The sequence below is a fragment of the Meles meles genome, chromosome 4 (genome assembly GCF_922984935.1).
Source record: "Meles meles chromosome 4, mMelMel3.1 paternal haplotype, whole genome shotgun sequence".
In the NCBI taxonomy this organism is placed as follows: Eukaryota; Metazoa; Chordata; class Mammalia; order Carnivora; family Mustelidae; genus Meles; species Meles meles.
The window spans coordinates 103,767,688-103,795,495 of NC_060069.1; the positions used below are offsets into that span (position 1 = coordinate 103,767,688).

Below are 27,808 nucleotides of genomic sequence, written 5' to 3' on the forward strand. Positions count from 1 at the left end.
GAGACTCCACACCGTGAAATCAATGTGACTGTGACCATGCTCGCACAAAAAATAATTTATTGTAAATAGTTTTAAATCCTTCCCCGTGAAAGTTATTCGTTACATTCTAAAAAGTACACACACACACTATGATTTATATTGGACACATAAAAAATGAAGAGGAAGACAGGAAATGCACCTATTTGGCTAGTTTGAGGAACTGGCCTCAAAATGAGACACCAGGTTACAATAAACATATCCTCTAGTTAAATAAGAAAGCAAATTCACATTATCCAGAGTCCTGGTTCGCAAAAAGACCAGGGCAAATCTAGCTTGAGACTCACGCTTGGACACGTCCCCATCCACGGCAGCCCCTCATACTGACATCCACCTACGACCCGTTTAACTGAGATCCTGGGGCTAAGAATCTCTTGTGATAGGACCACCCCACTCTCCCCTGGAAAATTCCCAGCAAAACAATTTTCCCAATGAAACAAATCCTCAGTTTCTTCATGCTAGGACATTCTATGTCTGCAGATGATCAATACAGTTGCTAACATTGTACCCCCTCCTGTTAACAAATTGGCATTAAGCCTCCAACAGGTTATTTCAAACAGAGAGCGGCTCTTCCTGTTTCAAACCCTCTTCAATAGGATACACAATCAATGCCTGAAGACACTGAGTTTTAGAAGAAGGCTAGTCACGTGAGACAAGAAAAAGCCAGGCGCCAGCGTGCACATGGTTAGCAGCCTTAACAATCTTCTGATGAAGTCTAGAGACTCTTAAAGGTCAAACCATCCCCAAGGACAGCAGTGTGTCCAAAACTCAAAACACACAGGGACCCACGTTTCCTCCAAAGGCAGTGTTCAAGAGTCACCAGAGCAATGAGGCGATGAGAAGTAAGAAACACACATCGTATTACTGTAGCCGCACGTGACCCAGTAATATTGGATGATGTGCCTGAGGCTGGCTTGCTAAGACGGGCAGCTCCAGGTCATGGAATTAGACACAGAACTTCACTTGCTTTGTTGGGTAAAGTGCCTTCCTCACGGTCTTGCTCAGAGGTAGATCAAATACCACAATGGGAGTGGGAGGACTTCAGCGAGAGATTGGCTCAGTTGTCCCTCACCTCCTGCCTGCCCACTCTTTCCACCAGCACAGGTTGGGGGGATCCTGCCTGAAAGGTCGCCTTCGCCCTAAAGAGAAAGTGTGCACCTGTGGGTGGAGGCAACTGGCGCTCCAAGAATAGCAATGACCCCGAACTGCAAGGCCCACCCACCTACCCTGCCACCCCCAACCAAACTGGCTTCCTGCCTTTGCCAAGACTAAACCCGGCGAGGGGAGCCCGCAGAGCTGGACACAGAGCCCAGACTTCAGAAATGCAGAGTCAGGAGAAAAAGGACGGTCTCCACCCCTCCAGGCATTGCCAGGCCTTCTGTGGTAATTCACAAGATCTTCTCTGGAAAACAAAGTGAATTCTCTCTTCCCCAAACTCAGTGGAGCACTGCCTTCGGACATACACCAACATCCTCCCTTCATTCTGAAAAGAGAAGACGACAAACGGAAGTCACTAATTTTTTAAAATCATGATTATTTTAAAGATTTATGCTTTCATTTTATTTCATTGGGTTTCAACATAAACTGTTCTGCAAAATTGAAATGCCTGTAAATTCCTAACAGAGTTAATTTTCTTTTCAGTCAATATATACACATACATGCACACCTCTGAATGCTTTTCAGAAAGCAAATAACACAACACTCATTTGTTTTGGCATAATTCATGATAAGTAACATTTTGATGAGGTCTGTAGGGTGCCGAGGACATTAAATATTCAGTCCTTCTTCGTGATCTCACTCCTAACCTCTAAATTTCCAGTTTGTTAAAACATATACAGCAGCTTCCGAGAAAGTCTGCTGAGGGAAATGGTGTGGACCTGGCCTGACTGAGGAGGAGACATCTGTGCAAGGACCTAGGGACACCACACAGACAGCCCACACTCTACCACAGGGTCCTCGTGGTTGACATTATGGGCTGGATAATTCTGCGTAATAGAGAGCTGTCCTGTGCTTCGTATGATGTGCAGAAGCCTCCTTGCTCTCCGCCCACGAGACGCTAGCATCTCACGTACACACCCAGTCTTGACGACTACAAACGTCTCCAGATGTTTCCAAATACCCCAGGGGTGCTGTGGGGGTGCAAAACTGCCCCACTTGGAAAGTAGTGGTCCTTGGCTAAATGTTCCAAGTTTCCTGGAGAATCTATAAACAACCCAAATGATTTTCCTTGATACCAAGTAGTCCTTTCAAGGACAGAACTCACACATGGGTTCCTCTACCAGCAGGCAGCTCATCGGTTCACCACAAAAATGTGCAAGCAAGATTCACGGTTTTCTCTGCCTACAAGTTCTTCTCCTCTTTTCTCTCACACAAATCTGGTGTTTGCCTTTGTTTCTCATTTAGTCTACTAGCTGACTCCTTCCCATATGAGAACACAGCACAAAATAACGAACTCAGGTCAAGATGTTTAAAATAACTCTCTGTTGCCATTTTAAAAATTTGTAAAACAGAGCTCCCCTCCTCATCCCTGGGCCTCCAAACATCCATAAGGTGAAGGAGCCCAAAAAACAGGGGAAGAGGGAGGTGAGATCTCGTCCAACAATTCCCTGAACATTGAGGGCTTCGTGCTGCATGAAATCAGTCTGACAGAGGAGGACAAGCATGATCTCACGGGTGGACTTGAGAAAAAACAAACTCATAGAAAAAGAGATTGGACTGGTTCTGGGGCAGGGGGTGGGGGAGCTGGGTGAAGGTGGTCAAAAGGCACAAACTTCCAGTTATAACATAAGTAAGTTCTGTGGATGTAGTGTACAACGTGATGGCTGGTGTTACCATTGTTGTTTGGTACAGCTGAAAGCTGCTAAGAGTCAATCCTAAAAGTTCTCAGTATGTGGAAAAAATTTTAATTTCTTAAGTCATTGCTCTTTCATTATCAACAACAGCCAAACTATGGAGAGAGTCTAAATGTCTATCGATGGATGAATGGATAAAAATGATGTGATATAGGGGCGCCTGGGTGGCTCAGTGGGTTAAAGCCTCTGCCTTCGGCTTGGGTCATGATCCCAGGGTCCTGGGATCGAGCTCCACATCGGGCTCTCTGCTCCGCAGGGAGCCTGCTTCCTCCTCTCTCTCTGCCTGCCTCTCTGCCTAGTTGTGATTTCTCTCTGTCAAATAAATAAAATATTTTTAAAAAAATGATGTGATATATACAGCGGAATATTATGCAGCCATCAAAAAGAATGCAATCTTGCCATTTGTAATGACATGGATGGAGCTAGAGGGTATTAGGCCAAGTGAAATAAGTCAGTCAGAGAAAGACAAATATCATATGATCTCACTCATATGTGGAATTTAAGAAAAAAAAAACAGAGGAACATATGGGAAGGAGAAAAAAGAGAGGGAAGCAAACCGTAAGAGACTCTTAATGACAGAGAACAAGCTGAGGGTTGATGGAGGGAGGTAGGGGGATGGGCTAGATGGGTGATGGGTCTTCAGGAAGGCACTTGTGATAAGCACTGGGTATTGTATGTAAGTGATGAGTCACTGATTCTACTCCTGAAACCAGTACTGACTGCTTAAATAAAATTTAAATTTAAAAAAAAAAAAGAATCATTGTTCTTTGCAAAACTGGAATATCATCTCTGTAGAAAACCACCTGCCAGGCTCACCACTAATTGCCCAGATGATCACGTTGCGGGGTGGGGGTGGGGTGGTCATGGGAGGGGGAGGTTAACCCTCAGGCCCACACTGCATATGAACATGGAAGACTGGCCTAAGAACACACAGGGTCTCACTGGGCCCCTCCCAGAGGCCTCTACCTCTCCTGCCTATCCCTGCCTGAGCATATCCCCTCCCTTGGCCTGCCTGCCTTTTCTAGGTCTCTCTTCGTCCTTCCACATTTCCCAAATGGTGACAGTGTCCTCTTCCACTTGACTGATACTCATAGTCCTGAAAATACCAAGTGGCTCATATTGCACAGGCATGTTCTAGAAAGTGGACATCGGGTCATAGAAACACTCTCTCCCCCACAGCAGTAATGTCTCAGAGGAACAGTAAAACCTCCTATTTAGCTCTCGGATACATTCATGGGGCCCGATGTCAACTCAGGGCCTGGGCAAATGTCTCCAGGGCCATCTGCTCAAGGTCTTCTCAAGGTCTTCTTGAGCTCTCCCTGGGCTCACAGGCCACCTGCCCTTCCCAACCCCATAACCTTCTCAACTTTTTCTCACCATCCTCCTCTACCTTCCTCACCTACATCTGGAAAAAGCTGGTAACCACCGTAGGACAAAGGGGCTCAGAAAATCAAGACCAGTCAAAACAGCAGCTGCCACCACACACAGCTCAGGCAGAAGCGCCTCCCCTCTCTCACCTCTTTACACAGGAGGGGGTCGAAGGACTTGCTTTCTTTTCTTCTTTCTTTTTCTCTCTGGCCTGCCTGCCTTCCTTCTTTCCTTCCTTCCTCCCTCCGCCCCTCCCTCTTTCCTTCCTTCTTTTCTTTTCTTTCTTCCTAAAATTCCTGTAAGGGGAGATATAACCTCTTCACTCTCCACATATACGCCCTTCATCTGACCCACAAGCGCAATTTATTTAAATGGTCTGTGAGGAAAAAATTCATTCCCAGCAAACTAAGATTTGGCCTTCTGAACATCATCCTTTCTATTTATTTGGGGAAAAGAAAGCTTTCAGAACTGCTTTATATAACTCTTTGCCTTCTTAGACAAGGATGAGCCTACTTTCACTTCCCATCACAAATAAGTGTCACTATAACGAACACTCCTTCTTCACATGATGTAGCGGGTGTTTTCCAATCTCTCAGGTCTATCTTCCGATGTGAGGCTGGCTGGCACTGTGCCTGTTGTTAACGCATCCCCTGATTGGACTTTTTCATTCACTCAACTAGCATTTACTACTACTAGTGTAAGGAGAGTATTTCTGATGGATCGTGGGTGACGGAATATCAGAGACAGTTGGCACCAGCGGCGGCTGACATGCCTCTCCCAGCAAGGAATCAGAGTGAGGCACGAGGCCAGACACCTGGCCAAAGTTCTCGTGGCAAGGAAGGCACTGGTCTGAAGCTTGTCACCAGGTTTTGCATGAAGTCTTAAAAGTTCTCAGATTCCAACAAGCGGGGTGTCCTCCAGGCTTATTATATGATGTGCCAATTTTCTCATTGCTCTCTTGGTTTCAAAAGTAGGTGGGTAACTTTATTATACCTTTCTAGAGAGGTTTGCTTTGCCTTGTTCCGCCCTCTACTAATGTAATAGACTCAGTGGCCTTCAACATAAAAAAAGATGGGTTCCCATGTTGGGATCATTATTTGTTTCAAATTCAATACTTACTTCTCTTGTGAAATCAAGACATTTCCATGGAGCTTACAAATGATATTGCCAAGCTTCAAATGTAGGTGAACAGCAACAAGGAAACATTTAGTCATCCTCATCTTTACAATTTAATTTTTTTCCCCCCAAACACTCTGTCTGCTTGCAGAGGGCAGGGGCCGTGTGACCTCCACAGAGTGCAAATCTCACCAGCGCAGACAGCAAACCCCACCCAGCCGCCCTCAGTCTGGCTCACGTGCTGACACCACAACCCACTGTCCTGACTTCCTCCACTTACCGTAGAGCAAGAGAGATGCTGGATCCAGTCCCAAAGTCTCACAGCCAGACACTCCCTGATCATGCAGATTCTGTAGTAAAACGCCCCGCACCAACTCCTTATTCATCCTGTACTTCATAAAACCATCATCTTCTGAAGGAACTCCAAATTGCAGGTGGAAAGCTACCGTGGCATTTTCACCGCTGAAAGGCACATCAAACAGAGAAGCCACAAAGATCAACAGAATCCCACTGCAACTCAGGAAACTGACTTCAGCGGGACCGTATTTGTAGTTCCTCGTGTTCTTCCAGGACAAAATAACAAAGCGTACACTGTTCTAGGAGAAGCTTCTTCTGTAGTTTCCTCACAGAAAGTTGAGGTGACCGTAACTTCTTCCTTCCACCTAAAACCCAGCCTCTAGGAGTCCACCAGAAGAGGCCACTGAAGGGAGAGTCACGACCCAGCTATTGTCAAGGAAGATCCAAGGCTGGCCCACCACTGGCCCCAATGTCAGCCTTTCACTCTCCCCACTCCCCCTCCCCAGGGCAGGAAAGCCTGTTGTCCTCTGTATCCCCTGCTCCTCTCCCTGCCCCGACAAGCGACCGTCAGAGCTGTTGGATTCAACCAGTTCACTCCTTAACCTATAAAATATTTAAGGCAGGACGCAGCCCTCCCTGCAACCTGCTTCTTGGAGAACTCCTGAACTCCTACAGACCTTCCTGTGTAGCAGCAGCAAATCAGATCCCCCTGGTTTGTCTCTAGAGTGAGAAACTTGTTCTGTCCCATTTCCACCTTCCGAGCCTCTCAGCTTTGCAACTCTCAGTAAAGGGACCTAAGGAAAAGGGAGTTTTCATCTTCCCAGAACATATTTTTCATTTCCAAAATAAAAATAATCATAGGGCTATCCTCGGTTAATGAGCAGCTTATAGTGTTCTTTAAATGCTAGCTCAGCATTTAGGTGTTTCAAAGCTATCCTGTTACTTTGGTTCAAGGAGGCCCAGATCAAAAGCCAGCAATAAAATAATTAAGAAGTGACCACATCTGACATTCCCCCCTGAAGTGGTTTTTTAAAGACTGGACACACTCCCAGAAGCCAAAATCAGGCCACTGTCCCTGCTAAAGGACAGGGAACGCGCTCCCTCTTGTGGCCGGAGTTCACATAGGCCAATATTCTGGTTAATGGGGGGCCGACAATCTCTTTATGAGCTCTGCGACAGCCAAGCCCTTTGTTAAACCCCGCCGTTCCAATGCACAATATACCACCAAGACTCTGGAGAGACTCTCGGATTATGGATGCATCCACAAGGATGCACTGGAAATGCAGGAACCTACACTGGAAATGTAGGTTCACACTGTTAGCCAGCTACCCAAGTTTTCAGGTGTCCTCATTTGTTCCCTGTGCTCCACCTTCCAGTTATGGCTGCCCATGGTCCCTGTCTAGACGTGCAGCCACCCTGTACTCCCAAGGGTTGCCAAGGGCTCAGGCTGCCTTATGGAAATGACCAGAGGCTGACTTTCAGAAGACAGGCCAGAAGGTGAAAGGGCTGCCCTGCCTAACCCAGTTCCGCTAGCCTAACCTAATCCCACTGTGTCTGGTCACCCACCGAGGGAGTTCACATCACGGCTAGATTTTGAGGAGAAAGGGGGGATTTTCAAGAAAACAGAGAACCCAGCAGGCCTTGCGTCAGCCGCCCACCATTAGAGTGGGCCTGACAGCTGATGAACCAACGGGCATTTTGATAGGTTCCTGTCGTGGGATGGCTGAGGCAGAACAGAGGTCCATATGCCCTGGGGACACAAACCCAGCTGCCGGGAATCTGGCTGTCTCCTGCCCTCTAGGGGCAGCACATTTTGCGGGGGCAAAGGCTCTTGCTTCTCAACTCAACACTGTTTAAACTCTGCCTGCGCCTCTTACCATGAAACAAAATCCTTCCTGGACAGAGCTCCTCTAGGCCAAATTCTAAAACCCTTGGATTTTTCTTTCAAATAACTTTTAAAAACAAATTCTCTAACATTAAGTCCTCAGCTTGCTAGCCATGTTTGACTCAATTTTCGGATGTTTTTCCCCCAATGTCGATCCCAACCCATTATGCAATCCCACCTCCCCTGGACCCATAATACGGGGCTGGATTCTTGGAAAGACCTTTCCGGTTGACTGTCTTCCCTTTCTCAGCTCTGTCTTGAAATTGCAAATTGGGGCAAGTACACCCAGGAAACAGTGTTAGGCTTTTTTTTTTATTATTGGCATTTTAATACCAGTAATTGTGATTAAAATAAGCAATGTCAGAGACATTACCATAAGGGAACATGCACAGTGGGTGGTCCATAAAGAAGGATGAAGAGTGTTGTTGCCAAGGCAACCCGCCATTGTAGGCAATTTCAGACTTCAGGGCCCTTTCAGTCCCACCCCACTGTGCTACTGCCTGCTTTCCATGCTTCCTCTCTCAGATATATAAAGATCATGGTCTGGGAAATGTATAGTTTGAGAGGAGGGATTTCAATCCAATACTAACTTTGATGGACACAGTTAAAAGGTATTTTAGGAATAACGGATAATAAAGCTTTGTCATGTAAATTTTGTCCTAACAGTACAAAAAGACAATCAAATGACTCCTCAACACATATACACCTTTGATCTAAGTTCTGTAGACAGAGACAAAAACATTTAAGATTAAGAGATGTAAAAAGACAAATTGTATGCGTATGTATAAGCTACGCATATTTAGTATATAAAGTCTGTGTGGTAAATACGCATATAAAAAATCGCACCAAACCGTTGATGGCAGTCCATTCATTCAGTAGAAGGGAGTGAAACGTATTCTGTTTATGGAATTGACTGGAACATCCAGTATCCAAGGGTAGTAGGCTGGGGCAGAAGGGAGAAGGTAGACTTTTCCTGTATGCATGTCTTTACATTTTTAATATTATACAAGGAGCATAGACTCCTGTATTATGTTCCTCAAAAGCAAAAGCTAGTGTATGAATTGTATCATTTACAGCACATCACAAACTGAGAACTGTTTGTTTGGTTTTTTTTTCAAGCAAGCTCCATGTCCAGCATAGAGTCCAATGTGGGGCTTGAACTCATGATGTAGAAATCAAGATAATGGAGACCTAAGCTGAGATGAAGAGTCAGATGCCTAACTGACAGAGCCACACAGCCGCCCTCCGAGATCTCTTTCTAGTCCTACCCCTACCTTATCTGAGCATCTGCTGTGAAACAGGAATGGTTTACCCAGGACTGGCTTTTCCTCTCTTCCTTGTGACCTTGTTGCGGCCTATGATGAATCTGGGCTTCACTCTGCTCCTTTGTAAAATCAGGGAGTGGAGCTAGTGGGTGTCCAAAGACCCTTCCAAAGCCAACGATCTGTGATTCTATCATCAAATCCTTCTGTGCTCTGAGACTCAAAGGTCCTTCTAGATAAACGGTGATGGGGGTCGCTTCCCAGGGACAGAGACCAACACGGAAGGCTCCACACTCTTACCTGAGGTCCGTCATTTCCACTGAAGTAAAATAACGGCTCAGCGATGGGGATGACGCGTACACATGGGTGAGCTAAAACAAACAGCAACACGTTAAACAACCACACGCATCACGGATGGATTATCTTGCGTGTCACGTGACAAAGCAAAACCACTCATAGACAGAGATCCAAGCTGGCTCGGAATTCACTTATTCGGAAGCTCTGAATGGAGAAATAGGAAGGTGCGGGCCTTACCTATTCAACGAAAACTCAACACTCATTTAAAAGAACCTGCTTTCTAAGGAGCAGGTGAGCAGGCTGAGAGTTTCAACATCTCTCACATGTCGTGTGGACACCTGCAGTCTTCGTGGTGAGCCACCATGGTGGTCACCATGGACCCTGGAGCCCCCACAGACTCCGAGGACCCTACCCTACTGAAGTAGCTGGGAAGGCAGCACAACAGACCCCTCAGGACGCAGCCCTTCACCGGACAAGGGCTTGTTCTCTCCTTTCTCTCCTTTCCGTGGAGCTTCGTTAGCCCCGGGTGTGGCACTTTCCCCAATGAAGGGACCGAGGGGGGCTGGCCTGTATTCGCAGAGTTCTTATTTATGCATCAGATTCTGCAGCCACACACCAAAAATGACACCTGTGTACCCAGGTTTCACACCCACATGTTCTACCGTAGTTAGTTCGACCTTCCATTCCAAGAAACAAAGCAAAGCTAAAGCTACTCCTACACACTATTTTTCCTCATTTTTCTCCCTCCCGCCCCCCACACTAGCCATGGTCCTGAAGTTGGCATGTATCCTTTTCATGCAGGTTTTTATAAATGTAATACCCCCTCGGGTAATCATAACAATTCATAGTTTGTGTTTTTATTCAAATAAAAGGTGCCATATTCTGCATAGTCTTCTGTGACTTGCTTTTTTTTTTCCACCCAAAATTACATTTGATAGTTGCTCACAACGGTACATCGAGATGGAGGTCATTCATGCTGACTCCTAACTACTGCAGAGATCCTATGAAATGATGACACCAACTTTTCCATTCCCCTACACAGGTGATGTGCAGCATTTGCAATTTTCTCTTATCACAAACTATGCCCAAGTCATCTTCCAGGAACATTTCTGTGCCTCTCTTCTGATACTGTGACAGTTTCTCTTGCGTATGTGCAGAGAAATGGGATTGCTGGGTCCAAGAGTGGCTGCATCTCCAACCTCCCCAAATCTTGCCAAATTGTTATCTCAGCACTTGGCAGTGTTCCATTTCCCATAGCCTTGCTGGCACTTCGTGTTGCCAGATTTTTAAAAAATTATTGCCAATTTAAGGAATATAAATTTGTTTTACATTGTTTCAATTTGCATTATTACAAGTGGGGTTGAGTATCCTTTCAGGAGTATTGATGAACTCCTTTGGGATTTTTCACCTTTGATTTGCCTCTTGGTTTCCTGTCTTTCTCTCCGGTTGTCTGTTCCTTGGTATCTATATTTTCTGTATCTGAAGTGTTGGTGTTATGTTCTGGATACTAACTGCTTTTCTGTTACCAGTCTCTTCTCCTTGTCTTTGATTAGCCTTTCATCACCTTTCAGAGGTGGGAATCCTAGCCTGGTAGGACTTGAGGACAGGTAGTTGAATGTACTTACACTGCACTTTTGTGAAACCGGCATTTGAAGGTTAAATGCCTTGGTCTTCTGCAGACAGCTTCTAGCATAAATAAGGAGGACCGCCCTTGGATTTCGCTACACTCTCTACCAGGGACTGAGCTCTGGGGCTGGAGTGAGCCCACTGCCAGGCCCATTCCTGCCTCAGCTGAAGTTAGTCAGTCTTGAAGGTGTTTTGGAAGGTTCAGCAGCCTCCGATGGCACCCTGGTGCTGAGGTGAGTGGCCTAGCTGCACCCATGACGGCTCAGTGCCCTCTCACCCCAACGAGTAGCAAGCAGCAGACACACCCCAAAGAGCAGTGCCCTGAGGGCACCTCTGCTCATTTTATCTCCCACCCAGTTCCAAACAGAATCTCAAGGAGCTTACATTTCCACAGTACACTCCCACTGAATTCACCTGGTGACAATTCCGTCCCTTCAAGGTGGAGCAGAGGGGCTCAGAGGACCTACAGTGAGTGCGCTTCCAATCTTGTATTTTTGCTGTGATCTTTATAAGAACCTGACATAAGAGGCATTACCACCCCTTCCCTTCTTACTAATAAAGAAAACAGCACGCAGAAAGTGTATGAAACCTGCCCAAGGTCACTCTGCTCATAAGGAATTCAGTCCTAGGAGTTATAGACACTAAAACCCACTTTCTTTGCATTGGAGGATGAAGCGAGAAGGAAAGTGCCCTGAATATCAAAGAGGAAAGAAGCAGAAAGTGGTAAGAACTTTAGGGGAAAAAATGACTGAGTCATCTTACAGTTTTTGAGCCCCCGAGAAAAGAATCCTGCCAGAGGCGATGCAGGAATAAGAAAGTGGCTCTCACGGGGCTGCTGAGAACATCAGGGAGGAGAAGGAGGAGGACGCTATGGATGGGATTTATTTTTCCAGGCACTTCCCTACATACACACACATACACACGTATACGTACACACACGCACACATACACACGCACACACATACATACGTACATATGTGTACATGCACACAGATATATACATACATACATTTGCAGACATAAACAAATGTGTTATGGCAGGGGTGATGTCCTTCCAACCTTCTCTATTCCCACTCTCCTCTCCTTCCTCTTTAACCTTTAGGGCCTACTATTGTTTTGCACATAGTCCTAGTCTCTCAGAAAAAAAAAAAAATTAAGCTAAAATTTTACATTAAGAGCTGGAATGGCAAACCAGATCCCTTTCAGGGTCCACTCTGATTCTTTTCGGGGACACGGTCCCTTGCTGTCATTGAGACCTGTCCACATACCTGGGAACAATTAACCACACTACTATGGGCCCAAAGACATGAAAAGGGGGTCTTTTCGCCCCTGGCTCTGGAGTCCTACGCTGTGCCTACAAGGCTGGGTGCACACTGAGCTAGGCGCCCATTGATTTGACTATCAGAGTTGGACAGAGTGGCTAATTCGAGACCAGGGACGTATCTTCCCGGCGTTAGCAAAGGAGTGATTGTTAAACGCCTCCATCAAGCACACGGGCCAGGGTAACACAATCCGCAGCTAACCTAACCGACTGGTTTAGCAGAGCAAGAGCCCCAGTGGGAAGAGAAGAAAACTGGCGGTGGAATAAGGGAAGGGCTAGGAAAACTGTTTAGAAGAGGGGTGGGGTAGGGGTGGGGTGAGCCTGGTGGTGGGTATTAAGGAGGGCACGTATTGCATGGAGCACTAGGTGTAGTACATAAACAATGAATTTTGGAACACTGGAAAAGAAATAAAATAAAATTTAAAAACAAAACACATTGGGGAGGGTATGTGCTATGGTGAGTGCTGTGAAGTGTGTAAACCTGGCGATTCACAGACCTGTACCCCTGGGGCTAATAATACATTATATGTTAATAAAAATTTTAAAAATTTAAAACAAAACAAAACAAAAAAAGATATCACATTTAACTATTAAAAAAAAAAAAAGACAAGACAATAATGCAAAAGCGAGGACATGTGTTCCACCATCCACTCCCATTTACCTTCCATATCCAGAAACTTTTAGAAGTTGGCCTGAGTGAATGAAAGAAAGGGGCTCTTGACCCGACAGTAAGACTCAAGTTCTCACTGCTGTTTCTGAACTTATTTGGTTGGGATCCCAGGGGGCAGAAACTTTGTCACCTCTCTGGGCCTTAACTTCTATCATCTGTAAACAGAGTTCTTTATATGCATCCCATAGGCACCTGTGGATATACAGGGGAAGTGTAGCAATTTCCATTTATCAGAGAAGGAAGCAGCTCGAACAGGCCTGTGCACTTGCCTCAGGGATCATGCCAGGCCTTGTTCCTTTGCCGCTACACACCGATGAGCTAAAAATACCTACAGGATCTGCTCCTGTCAGGCTCTGTGCAAGAGATATGGCTCTACAGTGAATGATTAACCTCCACTCCCCTTTGACATAAAGAATTCAGTCTGGAACACGTGACATGTGTGGATGCTGAATCATCTCATTTCTGCTCAGCAAATGCAAAACCCCGGGATGAAAAAAGCCATCAAGAGGGAAAAGGCAAGAGGCTATTCACTCAGCAACCTGCTCTGGAAGCAGGTGAAAGAAAAAGAGGAAAAGGGGCTCACAGGTAAGATTTAAACATGGAAAAGAAGGAGGAAGAAACACCCAAAAATCATCCCAGAGCACCAACCCCTGTGACCAAAGAAGCAATCAAATAGCATGCCCCTGGGTGTCCAGAAACTAACTCCAGGGTGACCGAGATGGACTTGCCTCCTGGCGAAGCTTTCATAGGAATCAGATGGAAGAAGGTGACTCACACCAGTCCACCTGTCAGCTGCAGAGAAGGCTGTACCAGATTGCAGGCTGGTCTTGCTTAGACCGTTACCAAATACTTTTCTGGGTCTGGCTGGGAACCCAACCAGCCCTCATGTGGAGGCTGCATATGCCCTCATCTGGCACCAAGAACATTGTCCTGCATGTCCTGCTCTAAGAAAGGAGCCACCATCCACCCATTCACCTACCAGGAGCCTGGAGTCGCATTCTCCTGCATCCCCACATGCAATCAGCCATAAAGTCCCCTTGAGTGAGAAGACCTCTTAAATCTCTCTGGAATCTTCCTTAGCCACTCTGCCACTGCCCTGGGTCAAAGCCCCCCATCTATCACTGGGACTAAGTGTACCTTCTAACTAAGCTCTCAGCCTCCAGTGTTTCTCCACGACCACCAGGAAGGGCTAACACGAACAGCTGACCATGTCAACAAGATGAAAAGTTTCAGTGCCTTGCCAAAGAGTAGGAAAACCTTCATGCCTCACCCCTGCCAGGCCCCGCCACACAGTAGGCAAGAGGCAACCGGACACTGCAGGGCAGATCCCCTAGTATTACAGAGAACACTCCTACCTCATATTTTAAGACTCATCCTGAGTATCACCTCCTGCAAGATGCCTTCTAAGTTTCCATCCACACCTCAGGTAGTCTAGATGACTCTCCTTTGAGCTTGCAAAATATTCTGTTTGCTTCTCCTCTGTAGAACAGATCCCACTGTCTAGAACTGTCTATCTAACTACGTCCTCTCCTGCCACTGAGCCCCACCGATGGCCCAGACTCTCTGACTGTGGCTTTCTGGCACATCACCAGTCCCCCATGACATGACAGGTCGAATCAAACTCAAGACCAGAGTGAGGAGACCGAGCACTGTCCTCCTGGACGCATTTTGCTAGAGGCCAGGGCTCCTCTCTGAGGCTTGGCACCACAGAAAATCCATTTCTAAGCATCAGTTTCTGCCAAAATGCAGACGAAGAATCCAAGCCTGAAGCTACTTACATAATCACTCGAAGAGCCCACATTCTACTGTTAAGAACTCTGTAAACAATGCTTACGATATAATTACCCTCTCCGTGAGCAGGTGAGGCCATTCCTCCTCAGCAGCGCACTCCTCTGGAATCTTGAGCACGACCAAGAAGGTTTTATTTGATGATAACTCAAGTATTTCATTTGCATCTTCATCAATGTAAGTTACTAAAGGGCGGAGGGAGACAAAAAGTAAAAGTAAAGTAAACACATGCTTAAAATAACAATTTGTTCCACTGGCTGCTAGAAATGACACTGAACATTCATCAAGGATAAAGGCTAGACACAGGAAGCAAGGACAGGCAGAAATGTTCTGTCTTCTTGGCGATACCACATAAAGACAGGAGCTGGCCTCCATTATGATAAAACTTTATACCCTAAGAGCTCCCAGATTCCACTGAATACAAACTGGGGGGAAAGCCAGTGGGAGGGAGTGGGAAGAACGTGAATTTCTTGGTTGAACGGAACCTGCAGCCTTAGCTACGTCCACAGGTATCTGTCAAGGCAGGCGCTGGGCTAGGCTCCAGGAGCAAACAATGGGTGACGGGGGCCAGGGACTGGGAGCAAGGAACTTCAGTGAATCACCCCAGTTCCAGACTATCAAAGACCCTGAGGAGGAAGAGACATCATAGACCAGAACCGAACGGGGACGTGGGGACTAGACATAAGCATGTGAGCCATGTCCAGACATCTCCTGGAAGACGGAAGATGGGCAGAGAAGCCACGGCTCTGCAGTCTGTCCCACAGAAGAGAAATGTTGACACACTCTTTTTTTTTTTCTTTTTTAACACACTCTGTTTGCACTCAGAGCCCTAGGGCCAGAGGGCCTTGCATTCCTGGCACAGTGAGTTCTGCGTGGCTGCTGGTGCTCTAATGATGGTGAGCTAATTGATTTTTAAGCAGTTAAAGCTAAAGGAAAAACACACAAGGCCAGGAGCCAGGAGCTAGAAGCTGGCACTCACGGTAGCAGCTCTGCTCCCCTCGCTCTCCGGTGGCCTCCCCACCAGGCCCACACAGGAACCACCTCTCCAGCCCTGAGAAAGGCGTGGGTGGCCAAAGCAGGCACTCACCTTGCCCATAGTCTTGACTCTCAGATCTCATGCTTCAGACAGAACATAAGCAGCCACTCTGGCTGGACTTAGAAAAGGCCCTTGGTGTTTGATAGAAAGGCAGATGAAAAGCAGTAAGAATCCGAATACTTATTCCCTGGGAAGCATGAGGAGCAAGGGAACGTGCAGAACAGAGTTCCCAGAGCCTGAGATGACCAGTTCAGAGGGGCTGGCTCAAGGCTGGACCCTGGCTGGCTTATGCGAGCCTGAATCTGGGGAGGGTTCCCTCCATGCCCTCCCAGTTGGTACCTCCTGTTGGTACAAACAATGTAGCTTATGCTGATCACCGTGCCTTCCGGGGATCTGGAATTTTAGCATGTGCCGGGCAGAGGCTGCCTCCTGGACCAACCCAGGAAAACCCTGGGCCCTTAGCCTCTGATGAGCTTCCCCAGTAGACACTTCTCACGTCTTGTTACATCTCATTGCTGTGGCAGTTAAGGGGGTCCTCAAGTTTGTGCCTGGTTTCCTCTGGATTTTGCTTTATTTCATTTTGCTATGATAAATCACAAGTGATGGGATTTGACGTGGGGTCTGGGAGCAATTGGTCAAGAAAGAATTCTTGATATGTTTTTCGGTGTAAAAAGGGTGGTTTTATTAAAGCAGGGGGACAGGACCCAGGTGCCCTGGGGTTGTGAAGAACAATTCATGAGATACTTTTAAGTTGGGAGGGGTAGAGACAAAGGAAGTTTCCAAAAGGATTTTCATACATCAAAGATGACTTCAGGGATCCTGGAGGCCTATCAAGCTTAGGTGTTTTAATTGGTTGTTTTGTTTTGTTTTGTTTTGTTTCCTCTAGAAAGGCATTAACTTAAAGACACTTGGGAGTTCCTGGAAGGGTGTCTTACTCTGCCTTGAGTCAAGTATTTGTCAACAGGCTGTAAGTTTTAAGGAATCTAATTTTATCTACATTTCCTTTTGCCTTTGTTCCCCGTATCAGTAATCATCTCTATGACTATATGCTGAGTCCCATGAATTCTCCCAGCAACTCACTGCATCTAGGAGGAATCCTGAGGACCTCAAACACAGGGAATTATCCCCTGCACCCTTATTTGTTGTAAGTCGTGATATTACTTCCTCTGACAATAAAGTTATGTCTTCATAGCTGAAAACTTGCCAAGTACAGGAAATTATAGCAAAACAAGAAAAAAAATTACTAATAATCCTTTAATCAACAAGTTTCCCTCACATTTTATATTATATATTTTAAACCTTGTGGTGCCTGGGGGCTCAATTGGTTAAGTGTCTGCTTTCTGCTCGGGTCGTGATCCCAGGGTCCTGGAACTAATGGGTAAGGAGTAAGCAGGAGGGAAGATCCAAATGCAGACCTCTATTTCAACAAGTCTGCCAATGAAAAAAGAGAAAGAGAACAAAAATTTCTAAAATGTTGTAGCAAGATTCTGATGGAAGACGGTTTTGAAGGACAAACAATGCTAGCACATTTCAAGAGGCCCAAGTTGAAAAGAGCTTGAGGATGCTTAGTGAGATGTGGACAGATTTGATGGTCCATGGGTCAGGAGAAGCTGGGGAGGCTCCTGTGGAGAGCATAGGTGAAGACATTGGTCCTGGGAAGGTGGAGAAACCTATGAGAGTGGAGGGCAAGAGAAACGGGGGACAACACAATGAAATTTCAAGGACCAGGGCCTACAAATTTGCTACTAAGTTCTTGTCCCCAAGGACCTTGCTAATTTACAACTCGTTAATGCTGTCTGCTGAGGATTTTCCCATGAGTCACCCTACACCAGGAACATTGCCTTGTGCAACCCATCTGCCTGCCAACATGCCGTGACAGTATGGCTCTTCCACCCAACGCAAATACAAAACAATCCACTCAACACACAACACTTCTGAAGTCCCTGCTTACATCTCAGGACCATAGCGCTCCTACTCACGGAAACACTTGTATGGAAAGACAGTAAAGAAGTCAGGCAGAAAGCCGTAATGTTGGGGAATATCACATAAGGGTCCTTAGAGTGCTAAATCTGATCACCTTTAAGTTACATCTCTAAGTATCCACCTACTTGTCACTCTTGGCTTGCATAATACTTAAAATTCTTTGCCCCATCCAACAAGACTTTCATTAGTAGTGTGTTACTCGGGTCTCTCTCCTCCCTGGCTGGGGTAACTCAGTGAGAAAAGCAGAACCCCTGAAGATGCTTAACTGATCTTCTAAATTGTCCAGAAAGAATATGACTTTGAAAGAAAATTAAAAGAAAGGGGAAAGCTCTTTTACCATTTATTTACATCAAGGAATTTATGCTTCTTTAGGCAGAAGAAGAGACTCCAATATTATCTTTTCCCTGAAGTATGGAGACAAAACCAAGCCTCCAAACCCAACAGGATTCCCTGGGCTCTGCTCCCCAGATTGGCCACTTTAAAAAGATTTTATTGTCTGCCACATGTGTAAACAGCCCCGGCTGCATGCCTGGAGCTCAGCCACGATCCTGAAGTTGCCATCACCTCAACGGCATGTCAAGGGCAAAGAGGCGGGAGACCCGCCCCAGATGCAGGCAACAAAGTCTGTACAGACTGTAGAAAATTAACAGTAATAAAACAGACCACAGCTGACAGTAGTTCTTAACAATGTCAGTGACAAGATACACCTCCGTGCTGAACACCCCACCCTGGGTACCCCACTGTCCCCTCCTCAACGCATGACCCCTTCTACACTGGGACCTGTTGATTGTCCACATCTGGGTGCACTCCAGCTCTACAGTTATTAACATCTCTGCCTCTGAGCCTCGATCTGCCTATTACAGAGCCTAGTGACAGGAGACTGAGGAGCTGGCGGGGTGGTAGGCGGGGTGGGATGATGGAGGAAAAATGGTGAACGTAGCTCCTGAGGGACCTCACTTCTTAACGAAGCCAGCCCTACATGCAGCCTTTGACTCTGTCAACACTGCGCTTTTCCAGACAGCAGTGTTTTCCCCAAAGTGCTCGGAAGTTCTGTGAATTCAATTCCTATCACGGGCTTGGCCATGAGACAATGCCCAATTACTGCACATGCTCATCCCACAGTTACCTACAGAGCCGCTCTGGGTGAGGCTGGGACCATAAAGGAGGGGAGCCCTGTCCCTGCCCCTTTCACCCAAGGCATTTCCCCCATCCCACACTGCCCAGAACCCTGAGGGCTGAGGTGCCAAGTGAAATCAAAGTATTTCTCAGATTTAAAAAAATATGAAAGTGTGCAAATCTCTGAACAGAATTAACATTTTAAAATACAATTTTTTAGCTACTTATTTGAGAGAGACAGTGAATGAGAGAGAGAGAGTGGGGGTGTGGGGAAAGGGAGAGGGCAAAGCAGACTCCCCACTGAGTAGGGAGCCCAACATGGGGCTCGATCTCAGGCCCCTGGGATCATGACTGGGACTGAAGGCAGATGCTTAACTGACTGAGCCACCCAGGTGCCCCTGAAAATACAATTTTACAACAACATTGAAAGTGAAGTTTGCACTACAAGCATTACAAAGTTCTTCCCTGAATATTATCGGATGAACTCTCATGCCCCTTGAGAAACGACGGAAGGAGAACGAATCCCTTCCTCTGCAGATTGCTGTTGGGCCGTTGAAGAGGTCAGATGATTTTTGAGAATGGAAGACAGCTCTTGGGCCTTGAGCTTTAGAATCCCTAACATTAAACCAACTGGATCTGCTGCATGCTCCATTGTTATAGGCTCCAGAGGCCTACAGACAAATTAGCCAACGTCCAGGAGAGCACCACCTAATTGTGATGGGACAAGTTTGCATGGCTCAACTTCAGTTTCAACATCCACGTGTGGGAGTTGATGGGAAGAGAGAGTATGAAGGCTAGCACTAAAACTCCTACCCTCGGCATGTCGGAGGAGGTGCAGCGCCTCTTATCAACTTCTTCCTAACTCGAAACCAGCCTATGGCCTCAATGGATCACCGTCCCACCTCAACTATACCCTAAGTAATTAAGCAAACAAGGCACCTGCCTGAGAAACTCACATGCTGGAGGTTGGCATATACCATCAAATTTCCCTTTTCTTTCAGGAAGTGAAGGGCAAATGTCGTTTCTGAAGAAAACTCCCAGGACCCCTTCTGGAGAGACTCTGGGACTCCTCATCCGAGACTGGGTTTATTAAGAAGAATCTGACTCAACCCAAATCCATGCAGAGACCAGACCACCCTCAAGAGTATCCCAGCTCCAGGAAAAAACCCTGCCCCTGCAATAACCCTAATTACAAATAAAAACAATTTTCTTCTTTCTTGTTTTAAAACTGAAATGACTGCCCACTGAAGGGTGTTCTATTTATGTATCATGAAAGCCTTCATATCAATAATCATAAAAAACTAACAACTACTTAAAAAGGCTTTAAAATGGCATGGAAGACAATTTCATGCAGTCATTTTTTAAAAAAGTGTCACGTACTGCATGGAGCACTGGGTGTGATGCCAAAACAATGAACACTGTTAGCTGTAAATAAACAACAAAAAAAAAGTGTCACAAATAACTTTTAGTGGGGTCAGCAAATGGTCTCAGTATTAACATTAAAAACATCTCAGTATTAGCATTAAAAATCCTAAAGGTATGCTCCAAAATGATTAAAAAACAATGATTGGGGTGCATGCGTAGCTCAGTCGGTTAAGCATCCAACTCTTTTTTTTTTTTTTTTATTTAATTTTTTTTTTTTTTTTGACAGATAGAGATCACAAGTAGGGAGAGAGGTAGGCAGAGAGAGAGAGAGGAGGAAGCAGGCCCCCCGCCAAGCAGAGAGCCCGATGCGGGGCTCGATCCCAAGACCCTGGGATCATGACCTGAGCGAAAGGCAGAGGCTTTAACCCACTGAGCCACCCAGGCGCCCCAGCATCCAACTCTTGATTTCAGCTCAGGTCATGATGGCAGGGTGGTGAGATCAAGCACCACAAAGAGTTCCACACTGGGCGTGGAGCCTGCTTAAGATTCTTTTTTTTTTTTTTTAAAGATTTTATTTATTTATTTGACAGAGAGAGATCATAAGTAGGCAGAGAGTCAGTCAGAGAGAGTGAGAGGGAAGCAGGCTCCCTGCCGAGCAGAGAGCCCAATGTGGGACTCGATCCCAGGACCCCGAGATCATGACCTGAGCCAAAGGCAGCGGCTTAAACCACTGAGACACCCAGGCGCCACCTGCTTAGAATTCTTGCTCCTTCTCCTTCTGCTTCTCCACCCACCCACCTTGGCACATGGTCATGCTCTCTCTCTCTCTAAAAAAATAAAATAAAATTTTATATATATATAAAAAAAAATACAATCACATCTCAAATTATTTTTTAAATGCAAGTAAAAAAATAAGAAAGTATAGTGAAATATTAATAATTTGGATGTGTTTTATGGGTAACTGAACATATATTATTTTTAATTCATAATAAATAATAAAAATAAGGGCACCTGGGTGGCTCAGTCAGTTAAGTGTCTTCCTTTGGCTCAGATCACCGTCCCAGGGTCCTGGGATTGAGCCCAGCATCTTGCTTCTCCCTCTCCCTCTGCTGCTCCCTTTGCTTATGCTCGTTCTCACTCTCTCCCTCAAATAAATAAATAAGATTTTTTTAAAAACTTTTTTTATTTTAAAAAATAAATAAATAGTAAATAAAATAATATATGTAAATTACATAGTTAGCACCACGTATGGTTTTGTTCTGTAAACACGTACAACACAAACATAATAGTTATTTCCAAATACAATATATAATATAATGACAGCATACAGAAACATGATTCTACAAAGTTTTTAAGACGCTTTCAAATGAGCTATTCATTATTTATCATTGTAATAATGTACTGGGTATATCAGATGAAGTAGAATAATTATTTTATAAAACAAATGATAAAAAATTTCAACTAAGCAGGTGTAGAGAAACAATAAAATATAAGTTAGTGTCTAAGTAAGTTAATGTTAAGAAATTTTCAGGGTCTGGTGGGCAGAGTTTAAAGTGAAACATTGGTCTCCATACTTCTGTCAGAACTTACTAAACAAAGAAATGAAATAAAACAAAGAACCACGGGATACCTACCATCCATACAACAATCCCAAGCCCGTTTTCAATTCGTATTATAAATAATGAAATAGCAATGAGAATATCTTCCATATCAATGGAAGTCCCAGACAAGCATTGAACAAGTTCTTAAAATGCATCAACTTAGTCCTGTTTAAATCCTCTTACCTCCAAGAAGACATAAGCTTATGATGATGACTATAATGAGACCTAGAAAAACAGAGGCGATGACCATCCACAGTTTGCACTTTCCAATCAATTTCTTATTACAGGAACTCCAAGGGTTCTCCTCCTTCCCCTGGAAAGCAGAGGGACACTGTGAGGCAGTCACTGGTTTCCAGAAGCACTTCTGTACTCTTGCGAAGGCAGCAGGATCCTGCCCTCTCCAGGCCATACTTCACGGAGTCAGGTTTACAAAGAGGCAGAATGGAACCTCACAAGAAGTGAGGTGGGCGGGGCTGGGGGGGTGGCCTGGGTGGCTCAGTGGGTTAAGCCTCTGCCTTTGGCTCAGGTCATGATCTCAGGGTCCTGGGATCAAGCCCCACATCAGGCTCTCTGCTGGGAGCCTGCTTCCCCCTCTCTCTCTGCCTGCTTCTCTGCCTACTTGTGATCTCTGTCTGTCAAATAAATAAATAAAATCTTAAAAAGAAAAAAAAATGGGGGGGTGGGTCCTGGATGACTCAGGAGGTTGACTCAGGTAATGGTCTCAGGGTCCTGGAATCAAGCCCCGCATTGGGCTCTCTCTCTTATAAATAAATAAAAATATATATTTTTTTAAAGTGAGGGGGAAAATACCCTAGGGGCTCTGAGGCAGGGAGGTGGGGGCAAAGCAAGACTTTGGAGGATGGACAGAGAAAGGCAGATGGACAGAGCAACCTCAATGTTGAGTCATAACCAGGCTGGCCAAGAGAATCCTCTGCCCACGTGGGTTCCAGAAGGAAGTCATGCTCATTAAGATTTGAGGCAGTGAAAGGTCGGAGCATCTCTGGGAGGGGTTTCAGTGCCACCAGAGCAGTCTGGACTTAACCGGGTATGTGCCGGGGAACTGGGAAAGGTTTTGGAGCCCAAGAGCTGAGTTGAAGATGAAGAGAATAACAATGTGTGGTTTAGAGTGGGCAGGCCAAGAAGAAGCAAAGAGACTACTGCTATGCCCTGCGCTACGTAATTAGGGCCTGGGAAGGGTCATGAAAGGAAGGATGGGAGCGACACCAGGAAGCAGGCTGCAGTGGGTGTACTGAGGCCACAACTCGGTCGCTTGATTAGTCGCTGACACCATTTCCTTTCAGTCAAATAGTCCTGCAAGGAAGGCACTAGCCTGTCTCCAAGATGTTGTTAGAGGGAGCAGGCGGGACGGATGCCTGCTGCGGGTCACTGCAAAGCTGGTACCTGCTGTCCACAGCTCCCCCCACCCACACCCCTCGTCACAGCACAGAGCTTCAGGCTATAAGTGTGCCTGGCTGTCGTGTGGTGTCTCCACTGGGGGCCACCCCCTGTCTCCTGCCCCTACCGGCTTCTGGGACTCTGCCCTTGCTTCCCACAGAGCCATCAGGGAATTCTTATACAGACACCATGGATTCCGATGGGGGGACCAGTGTGGTTCTGTATCTGAATTCCCTTCCTATGCCTGAGGGCAATGACTACCTCATTCAGCAAGTTGCAGAAGCTCCCTAGCCCCACCATCTTCTACTGTAAAAGTAATAGATCCAGCTCTCAGGGCTGTTGTAAAGACTAGGGATTGTGGGCATGAAGCACTTGCTACACAAATGTTAGGCACCCACACATGGGAGCCATCGTTCTCCAGTCCCACAGAGCAGCACCTGGTCGGCTTTCTCTCCCTCATGTCTGTGGTGATGGCTACCAGAGAAGGAAATCATTCACTTCAGGACGACAGTTCAGATGGGCTCAGTGAGAGGTTCCCAAGCCTGGCAGCACGTCCAAACCAGCTAAGGAGGAATTTAAACTGCGCACACGGAGGCCCTCCCTGGACACAGGAGACCAGATTGTAGCGGAGGTGAGGGTAGGCCTCAGCCTGTAATTTTTTTTTTATTATTCATTTGAGAGACATAGAGAGAGCATGAGTTGAGGGGAAAGGGGACAGGGGCAGAGGGAGAGGGAGAAACAGACTGGACATGGGGCTCGATCCCAGAACCCCGAGATCATGACCTGAGCTGAACACAGATGCCTAACTGACTAAGCTACCCAGGTGTTCCCCCACTCCACTAAGCCCCCCTCCCCAGTGTGTAATTTTGAGCCACGCAGAGTGAATCAGTTGCTTTATCAGGGTTGAGACCTGTTCTGAAGCTTTGTCACTCTCTCCAAGAGCCAGATCAGATCTCTCCTCTTGCTGAGGCCTCTCTGCCATGTCAGTCATGGAGAGATCCACCAGAACATGAGCTGTCCACACAGCTCATTTGTCCCTGCTTTGTCTGGTTTCAAATATAAACAGATACCGCCTATCTTCCAAGGTAAACTGAAACCAGATAGAAGGACGGATGTCTCTTAAACTTCCTCATTCTTTTATCCCACATTTGTGCCTCAGTCGGGTATTGGGCTCTTAATACACTGTAGAAGGCTCTAGAAATTTTAAGAAGTACTTGTAAAAATTCTAGAGTAGAGGTCACACTTTGGAGACCCTGAATATATACTTTACACTGGCTCTTCTGGTCGGGTGTGAGGGGAGCAGGAAAAGAAACATCTGGACAGAAGAAAAGGCGTTTGAGCTAAGTGTGTTTCTGGAGTCCAAGGACAGAGCCATCTCTCACCCCAACTGAAGACTGAAAACTCCAAAGCCATCAAAACCAAGAGCTCAATAAGGCACATGGAAAGTCCCAGGACAAGGAATCTTCAACTTCCCAGGGGACAGAAAGAGATCTTCTCACTTACAGAGCTCCTGAAAACAAAATGACTTCACGCCGTTTTCAAACCTGATACAAGAAGCAGCCGGGACCATAAGATTGGTACAAAATGAAAGGGGCTGGAGTCTCAAATGAGCCGCAAAACAAGGGTCAGTGAATCTCTCTGGTCTCTTGTGGCTTCACTTATGATTTCCCTTAGAAGTAATAAATTAGGACCCTGGTGCTATGAGGAGATCATTACTCTGACTTCCTAGGGAGAGTCACCTCACAAGCACACAGCCCTCGCCTGTAGGAAAAGTCTCTTCCTGTCCAGCCCAAAGCTGCCAACGTACAGCCTGGCCCCTTCCTTGTCTCCCATCAGACCTAGGGAAGAGATACTATCCTGTGCAAAATTAACCATCACGGACTTTAAGTCATTGTGAAATAGTCCACCAGCTTACTCTCAACCCAAGAATAAATTAACAGTGCTTCTGGGCTCCTTGCACATTAGAGTCAACCAAGAAATTTGTATTTTTTAGAAGTTTCCCCAGGAGATTCCACTGTACCCTGAGGGGGAAGAGCCTCTGATACAGTAGGTATATGCCACCTGTGCTGAGACTCCCCTAAAAACCCGGGCTACAGGACACACTGCCTCCTTCATCAGCATCTTCTTTCTCTCAGGCCAAAATTCCAGGTTACGGGGAGCAGCCACGGACAGGTTTTTCAACGGGGTGCTTTGCAGAGATTTTTGCAAACTGCATCTTATAGTCTACAATTGCATTATATGGCTGGAGAATTTTCATGGCTTTCCTCTGAACAGGCCCCCAGAAAGTCGCATCCCCCTTCAGATAAGGATCAAAATACACGATCTAAGGCCCTGCATAATGGCAGGACTCTCTCTCTCTTTCTCTCTCTCTCTCTTTCTCATAGAATACAGAAAGCTTTTCTTACCTTTGGCTCTCCTAGGAGCAAATATTATATATATCTGGAAAATTTTTCTTAACACATAGGAAAATCTGTACTTTGTCATCTCATTGTGGGATTTAATCCACTTGTCTACCCACAGAAAATCCAGCTGCTGCTTGTCCTAAATTCTGAACAATGCATAGCAACGGGGCTAATATCCCTCAAGCTCCAAGCCTAGAACAAGCAAGGAAGGAAGTTTTTTCTACTGCCTTTGTAGACTCACCCAGATCCGTCCTTCCAACTAGGAAGTTAGCCATGAGGTGGGATGTCTTCTTCCCAACAGTCCCAAACTGAGCCTGGAGCCTGCTTGAGATTCTCTCTCTCCTTCTCTCTCTGCCCCTCCCCCAGCTGCTTGCAGGTGCATGTGTTCTCTCTCGCTCTCAAGAAATAAATAAATAAATCTTTTTTAAAAATAAAATTACACTTCAACTTATTCTATGTAACCAAAGAGAATGATTAATACATTTAGATGAAAATGCTCTTGGCATTTTTTTGTTTTGTTTTGTTTTGTTTATGCTCTTAGCATTTAGATGAGGGTTTTTTCTCTCTCTCTCTCCCTTTTTAAATGTTTCCTATTCAAATATTTGAATACCCTCCAAGTGCTCACATACCCTTTACCTCCAGGCCATTCTGTCACTCCCCATAATTTTTCTATGTGGCGACCTACAAAGCTAATTCATGAGGAAGTCCAGGCTATCAGTGTAGAGCTGGCTGATGAGGAAATAATTAGAACATGAAAGAGCTGTCTCTCCTGGGCAGGTACTAAACAATTATAAAATACTGATGCCCTACATGAGTGTGGCATGTTTTTCTACTCATCTGTTTTCAGAAAGGCATTCCCAGGCCTCCCAGAGAAGCCCGGTTAACCACATTAACGACCATTTGACTGCAGACCTTAGCACCTTGCTTTTAGTGGTGAAACTGTCACCAAAACTATGTCTGGATTCAGTTCCAGAAGTCACTGGTATGTCCTGGGTCTATCTAACATGAAGTGAGTATTCTCCAATCCACTCTGAGATCCTGCCTTGGAGGACTGACACAGCAGCCCACAGAGAACAGACCATCTTCCTCCAACCTTCATTCTTCTGTGGTGTTCATCTCTCACTCAAGCATGAAGTCCCAAATCACTCTCCAAAGTACCTATAGGTCCTTAGAAGAGCAAACTTTACAGTGTTTCCAGGAATCGATCCCAAAGCAAAAGCAATGCTTTCCCCTTTTGATGTCCTTGCTTATCCCTGAAATCAACCGGCCAAGAGTCAAAGGGGTGGAAGTGAAGAAGTGGGACCTAGAAAGGTCGGGTTGGAGCCATATATGTATACAGAGAGCTCCAAGCACCCTGTAAACCTTAAGCCAGCACTAGGGGTTAATCAGAAGGTAGACGGCTGTGAATTCAAAGTCTCTGCTGTTTTACAAGCATTTGATGAGAATGAATAATGTTCCCATCTCTGCCAGGGCTGGACCAGAAGAGAGCTCAGCCTAAGCACCACCATGACTTCCTTTAGAGATTGAGAGGAGGGAAAGCGAAGGAGGCATAGTCCAGTTCTTTGGGACAAAAACTTTGAAATTATTTCCCATCAGCTGATCAGGGCAAATTCACTCGCCTCTCCCGGTCTCTTTTCCTGCCAAATCAAAAGGCCTGATCAGTAAAGGACATAAAGTGTGTGTGTGTGTGTGTGTGTGTGTCTGAGAATGTGAAGCGGGACAGGGGATGATGGGCATTGGGTGAGGGTTAGGGGGACGGTGGCAGGTGGCTGGAAGTGGCAAGGCAGTAAAGCTAAGGCAAGGAGATTCTGAAGAAAGAGCGACAACTCCGTCTATCACTCTAGTTCTTCCTCCCTTCTTGAGACAGAAAAAAAACTTCATTTAAAGTTACAGAACTTATGAAAACCACCTCTATCCCCGGGGATTTGCTCTGAAGAGGGGAGCCGCACACCTCCGCGCCAGGTTTCCTCCAGTTCCTTGGAGGTCAGAGGGTTGGAGGGGTCTCAGGGGCTCTGGCGGGCTCAGGCGGACCCGCACTCCCACGGCCGCTCCATTCTGAAGATTCCAGGACGCACCAGCGCTCTGCGTCCGCGACGCCCGGAGAGTTGGCTGGAACCCCGCAGCTCTGAGGGTGCTAGGCCCGGGCCCAGGCCGGCAGCCCGGCTCGGAGTGCGCTCTCGGACACCGCCCTCCGCGGGGCCAAGCAGGCCTTACCTGGGCTGGGCTGGGCTCCTCGACCGAAAGAGGGATGACCTGGACGATTCCATTGAGAGGCTTCTGCTCGTCCGGCTGCCCTCCGAGCGCCAGGAGCTCCAGGTCTTCCCCTGGCGACGGAGATCTGGCCCCTTCCATGGACAGGCAGAGGAGCGCTGAGAGGCCCGCGGGCAGCAGG

At 46.3% G+C, this 27,808-nt stretch overlaps 1 protein-coding gene across 1 annotated transcript; it reads right to left on the reverse strand.

Annotated features, from left to right (window-relative positions):
- Nucleotides 1–40: 40 nt before the first annotated feature.
- On the reverse strand, nucleotides 41–27,808 carry C4H3orf52 (chromosome 4 C3orf52 homolog). The gene is made up of 6 exons (XM_046003547.1): nucleotides 27,631–27,808; nucleotides 21,803–21,932; nucleotides 14,576–14,703; nucleotides 9,117–9,187; nucleotides 5,653–5,834; nucleotides 41–1,519 (listed from the first exon to the last, which is right to left on the reverse strand). The coding sequence occupies exons 1-6, from the start codon at nucleotides 27,766–27,768 to the stop codon at nucleotides 1,515–1,517; spliced, it is 654 nt and encodes a 217-aa protein (XP_045859503.1). The 5' UTR covers nucleotides 27,769–27,808; the 3' UTR covers nucleotides 41–1,514.

What these genes read in the sequence shown, in the direction of transcription:
- C4H3orf52 (XM_046003547.1), bottom strand. Translation starts at nt 27,768, where the DNA reads ATGGAAGGGGCCAGATCTCCGTCGCCAGGGGAAGACCTGGAGCTCCTG. An exon ending in AAGCTTATGTCTTCTTGGAG is followed by an intron (nt 14,704 to 21,802) that starts GTAAGAGGATTT and finishes TCCGCCCTTTAG; the next exon opens with TAACTTACATTGATGAAGAT. An exon ending in CTCACCTGCTCACGGAGAGG is followed by an intron (nt 9,188 to 14,575) that starts GTAATTATATCG and finishes TGTTTGTTTTAG; the next exon opens with CTCACCCATGTGTACGCGTC.